The following is a 6,260-nucleotide window of genomic DNA, read 5'->3' as shown; positions in this document are numbered from 1 at the left end:
CCACGGCGCCTAATCCTATCCAAGCAACTTCCCTTTTTGTGGATAAAAGCTTGCTTTAATGTAATTATTTGAATAAATTTGTGAAGAAGTGGTAGTTCAAACCCTTGACCTCCCGCTTGTTTGCTAAAATAGATTAAAGTCATATATTGAAAATCATGTACCATTCAAATATTGATTTAATGACGAGGAAAAAAAAAAGAAAAGGAAAAAGAGGAGAGCGGAGGAAGATGGCAAGGGAAGGATACAAGATCCTCTCCTCCCACTACCATAATTTGAATAGTCCTGCTGTTTGACGGATAAAGTTGACTCAACTTTTCAAAAGCCATCCATTCAGCCATTTGCTACCACGTGTCATGGTATATACCATAGAGATAAGCATTAAACTCGCTACATGTTGCAGCCATATAATATATATATATATATATATATATATATGCATGCCACAATTGGTGGCTCTATCTCAAGTAATAATGGATACCTCATTGGCCTCCCGTATTTCTAATCTTGTGCTCCTATGGTTCCTGATATTTTCAATCACGCTCCGCAAAGGCGCGATGCAGTGCAATGAAAGAGACCACCAAGTTCTCCTAAACTTCAAACGCACCCTTGTCGATCCGTCAGCCATCCTCTCCACCTGGTCCGACGAGCGAGATTGTTGTGAATGGGAAGGAGTTCGGTGTGACAACACCAGCGGCAGAGTCATCGAGCTCAGTCTTCCTTGTCCTTTGCAATCTTTTTATGGTGATTGTGGAGAGACGAGATCTCACTGTCTCACAGGTGAGCTCCACCTATCTTTGCTTGATCAGCTTGAGTTTCTTAATTACTTGGATTTGAGCAATCATGACTTCCGTGCTATCGTCGGAAATGATCATGTGGATACCACAAACTCTAACAACCTATCTCTGGTTGAACGCCAAAATTCTTCCAATCTTCACTATCTCAATTTATCCAATAATGAAGATCTTCACTTTGATAATCTTCATTGGCTTTCTCGTGTTCCCTCCTTGGAATATCTTGACCTCAGTGGCATTAATCTTCAAGGAAAACTTGACTGGCTTCAATTAGCAACTCTACTTCCTGCCCTCACAGAGCTATATTTTGAAAGTTGTCAGCTTAGAAACATAAATCCATCTCTCCAGTTTATCAATTTTACTTCGCTTGAGGTTCTTATGCTCACTAGTAATGAATTTAGCTCTGACTTCTTTCCCAACTGGTTGTTCAATCTTAGTGGCGTCACTGTTCTCAACCTACGCTCAAATTATTTCGGAGGGGGATTCCCAGAGGGTTTATTGAACCTCCAGAAAACACAAGAATTGTCTGTGGGGGACAATAGACTCAGCGGGCCAATTCCCGACTGGTTAGGACAACTTCAACATTTACAACTTCTCGATCTTAGTGAAAATTTCTTTTCTGGCCCCGTTCCTTCAACTTTGGGAAATCTCTCATCGTTGAAAACCTTTATTGTCAGGTCTAATCACTTGAGTGGTGCTCTTCCTACAAGTCTTGGACAACTCTTGAATTTGGAGGAACTAGATTTAAGTGATAATAACTTGACGGGGCATGTGTCGGAAAGAAATTTCGACACACTCTCAAATCTGAAGTTGCTTTTCTTGGGATCACCAGGCTTGATCTTTGACTTTGATCCTCTTTGGGCTCCGCCTTTCCAACTTGAAACTATTCACTTGGACCACATGAGGGGTCCTGAACTTCCTGCGTGGATATACAAGCAAAAACGTCTAAGCAGCTTAGGAATTAAATATTCAAGAATTTCTTTCGAGTCTCAAGACAACTTTTGGAAATTTGCGACCCAACTAGCATACTTACACTTAGAGGATAACACAATTGATGGAGAAATGTCTAATGTGTTACTGGACTCTACAATCATAAATTTGGATTCAAACAAATTGAAAGGCAACGTTCCTCAGTTATCACGAAATGTTGTCCAATTCAGTATAGCAAACAACTACTTACGAGGATCTATTTCTCCGTTAGTGTGTCAAAGAATAAAGGGGAGAACCAAATTAAAGTCTCTGGATATGTCAAATAATTTGTTATCTGGGGAACTGCCAGATTGTTGGATGAATTGGAAATCATTGGTTGTGCTTAAGCTCGGTGGCAATAATCTAAGAGGTAGAATACCTCCATCAATGAGTTTATTGTCTAACCTTACATTTTTGCATCTCAATAAAAATAACTTATTTGGAGAGATACCTTTGTCACTGAAAAATAGCCAACTCCTGCAAGTCATTGATTTAGGGGAAAACAAATTTTCAGGACACATACCAAGTTGGATTGGGGACAAAACTAAGGTTATCAGATTGAGATCTAATCAACTCCACGGAAATATCCCCCCACAAATATGCCAGTTAACTTCCCTCATAATATTGGATTTGGCGGACAACAAAATATCAGGTTCAATCCCAACTTGCCTAGAAAACATGGCGGCCATGGTTTCCCCTAATTCTTCATATAGTGGAGTTCTAAACTACTGCTCTAGAACTCTCAATTACACTTTCATAGTGAGAGACGAGGTTTTGTTACACATGAAAGGCCAAGGATTGAGCTATAAACGAAACTTGAATTTGGTACGTTCTGTTGATCTATCAAGTAATATGATGTCCGGGACAATACCTCTAGAAATTTTTGCTCTCACGGGATTACAATCTTTGAATTTGTCTCATAATCAATTTGAGGGAAACATACCAAAAGAGATTGGCAACATGAAACAATTGGAGTCTGTCGATCTTGCAAATAATCGACTTTCAGGTGAAATTCCCCAAAGTATGGCCAAATTGTCTTTTCTAGCAGTCTTGAACCTCTCCTTCAACAATTTTATTGGAAAGATCCCATTAGGCACTCAACTTCAGGGGTTTGATGCACAAAGTTATATTGGGAATCCTGATCTATGCGGACCTCCACTTCAAAAGAATTGCACTGACGATGAAGACAAGAATTCCAACATAGAATCTGACAACCAAGATGATGAATTTCTGTCTTTCTTCTACATTGGGTTGGGAGTTGGATTTGCTGTGGCTTTTTGGGGAGTTTGCGGTGCCATATTTCTCAATAGAAATTTCAGGCATTCTTACTTCACATTCTTGTATTTTATTAGAGACAAACTTTATGTCATGGCGGTTCTCATGATAAATCGTAACCATTGATCGAAAGACTTGTGGGGACTATCTGGTAAGTGAAACAAACGCTGACTTATGTTTTTACGTAATATACTTTTAAATTTATATATATATATTTTCAAGTTCATATAAAATTGCAGAGTTTCATTTTCAGTTCTAACCCCAAATTATTACATGATATTATGGCAAAATAGCTATGACAGCAAGAGACAGAGATTCTATACGTGTTTAGAGTTACAGTGCATACGTTTGCAATTATCGTTAACTTATGCATATTGCAGGCTCTTGCTACGCATACTTCAAGTTCAGGTCTTTGACCCAACTTTGCGAGAATCGACCCAGTGGCCGCTGCTAAAGACATGTACTACTATCGATGTATTAATTACGAGTAGTTTGTACTTTTTGTTTTGCTAAAGGTCTCGGTTTTACTTTGTTATGCAATGTTAATTGACATTAGATTAAAGTACTATTGATGTATTAAAAAGAATGAATTCACGAAAAACCCTCCATTATAAATCTCTTGCCGTACCATCTTGTTGAAGTATCATGGATTATTTTTAATCTTCTCTCCATCCAAACACATGATGAATAAGGTAATATGACCAATCACACAGTGACAATTATGTCAGAAGTATAGAGAAGTGTATAGTCTTGAATATAAAGCACAAGTACTTTAATTAAAATCTGTCGATTTATATTGAAACCTTTTTGTTAAGCTTCTGACGCCAAAGAAAGAAATACTAGTAAAGAAAGAGGGGAAGAAAGAAAATCATAGATAAATATTACTCTTCATGTTGCACGTCATGAAATACTTTAAACATCTTACAGCCCACCGAGTGACAAGAAATTGTGAGCGTTGTAGCTCTTTTAAAAAATTGGCATACATTTGCAAGATAGCTTTCAATCGAATAGAATGGATAGCAGAGGAACCTATTCAATATTAAATTGACAATAAATAAGTAATTAATATAAAAGTTAGATGACTAATTTGTGAATATTAAAAAATTAGTTAAATTAGTTATTTGTAATAAATTGATATTGTGTTTTCTAAAATATCCCCATGAATTGTGTGCATAGAAATTATCTTTTCATGAAAACTTCTTAACATGTATAATCACCAATAGCATATAAGGATTACTTGAGGGCAAAATGGATAAATATTTAAGACAAAGTAAATTGAGATCTTATATTTAAAACTAAATTAAATTTTCAGTTCTCTCTTATATTAATGACCTGACCCAGTACTTATCTCTATGGGTTATTTTTGTTTAGTTATTTGCAATAAATTGATATTGTCTTTTTTAAAATACTCTATCAATCATGTGCATTGAAATTATCCTTTCATGAAAACTCCTTAACATGTGTAATTACCAATAGCCTATAAGGATTACTTGAGAGTCAAATGGATAAATATTTGATGTAAAAGTAATTGAGATCTTATATTTAAAACTAAATTAATCATTCAATTATCTCTTATATTAATTACCAGACTCGATCCTCATCTGTGCGGTCTATTTTTGTTTAAATTTACAATAGATTTTTTTATTTTCGAAAATTCTGCATAATTAATGATATAAATGGACTTGCAAGTATCATGTTCGATATTATGTTTCTATGTATTGACTCGAGGATTTTTCCACTTTGCCCTTTGTGATTATAGATTTTTCTTCTTGTTTTCTTTTTCCTTCAGTTAAAACATCGTTTCAAAGGGGGTGCATGTCAGTTTTTCTCTTCTTTATTTCCCACATTTTTCACAAAATACCCCTTTCTTTGATGTGCACTTTCAATTTAGTTAGGAAATCTATTTTTTTACCTGAAAAATTCAGCATAATCAACGTTTTCTTAAGCAAATAAATAAGTCGCGTCAGAAGGATCATATTATAACGCTAGGCCTATATCTGATCCCAGGAATAAATTTTGGTGCTAAGCATGATGATGAGCACCAAGAGCTCATCATTTATGCGCACCGTTTTAATAAAGTCAAGAATGAGCTCCCCCCATTCAATTGCCAAGCGACGTCGTTCTGTGGGATAAAGTCAAGGAAGTTCCCTCCATTCAAGACAAGTTCTTCTTTTTCTTTTTTCTTTTTAAATAATGAGCAAGTTCCAAATTTTTGCTTCTCTTCTTCTTTGAAGAAGATTACCAATGTCGACTACCCCAGCTTCAGCAGGAGCAGCAAAAATGTCTCTAACAGATCAGGACAATGAATTTTTCGAGTCAGAGAAGTCCCAAACTATCAAGCAAAATCCTCTAAACCCACTCTTTATAGGCACCTGCTGAAGCATCTTGTTGACATTATTGGCTCCAAAACTTTGTGAACATTTAGATCCCCTTTTGATCCGAAATACTGAAAATGAAAGGTAAGAATTAGGGTTGGGATTGAGAAAAAGCATAAAAAGTGTTTCATATGAGTGATTTTTTGCTGCATAAGATTAGGCAATCCCACATATATTGATTTGGCCAATTCTAAGTAAAAAACAATTATTTATACTAAACACTCTTTTAACATTTTTTTTAATCTCAATCATAATTTTACTCATCATTTTTAATGTTTTGTACCCAACGGGACCTTAATTAGCTTACTTGTGGGGTTCATTAGCTAGGAAATAAGGAGCGAAGACGCAGTCAGTAGCACGTCTTCTTTGAAGCAGCTTGCATGCCGCACACGGTGATGTTGTGCCCTGGTTCCTTCCTCCCTCTTTCATTTCTCCAATCACTTGATTAGGTATTTACTTGCACATGAAGACGATGCTGAAGAAGAATGGGGAACGAAGAGAGAGGATTGAAACGGCTTAGACCTTCAAAATTTCTATGTGCAATTAGATCGCTCATCATCGAACGGTTAAGTTCATTCCTAACTTCAATGAAACGGTGCGTCGCGGTGATGAGCTCCTTGCCTCCACGCAGTACTGAAACTCGTTCCCCATATCTTATAGACATTTCTTGTGTCACAATCATATTAAACGTTATTTCTACTTCTTGAGGACTTTTCCACATTGCCCTTAAATTTGTACAATTTTTTCCACATTGATCTTAAATTTGTAATGAGGTCCTTGCGGCTACGCATTGAAACTGTTTCCCTATATCCTCATAGACATTTCTTGTGTCACAATCATATTTAACGTT

At 36.3% G+C, this 6,260-nt stretch overlaps 1 protein-coding gene across 1 annotated transcript; it reads left to right on the top strand.

Annotated features, from left to right (window-relative positions):
- The first annotated feature begins 470 nt into the window (after positions 1-470).
- On the top strand, positions 471-3,161 carry LOC114714819 (receptor-like protein EIX2). Its single transcript, XM_028899590.1, has one exon. The coding sequence runs from the start codon at positions 471-473 to the stop codon at positions 3,159-3,161; it is 2,691 nt and encodes an 896-aa protein (XP_028755423.1).
- The last annotated feature ends 3,099 nt before the right edge of the window (positions 3,162-6,260 follow it).

The sequence above is a fragment of the Neltuma alba genome, unplaced genomic scaffold (assembly GCF_004799145.2).
Source record: "Neltuma alba isolate B1F8T4 unplaced genomic scaffold, ASM479914v2 tig00011543_pilon, whole genome shotgun sequence".
In the NCBI taxonomy this organism is placed as follows: domain Eukaryota; kingdom Viridiplantae; phylum Streptophyta; class Magnoliopsida; order Fabales; family Fabaceae; genus Neltuma; species Neltuma alba.
Note: the sequence above shows the minus strand (reverse complement) of the source record. Positions and strands in the feature narration are given on the sequence as shown.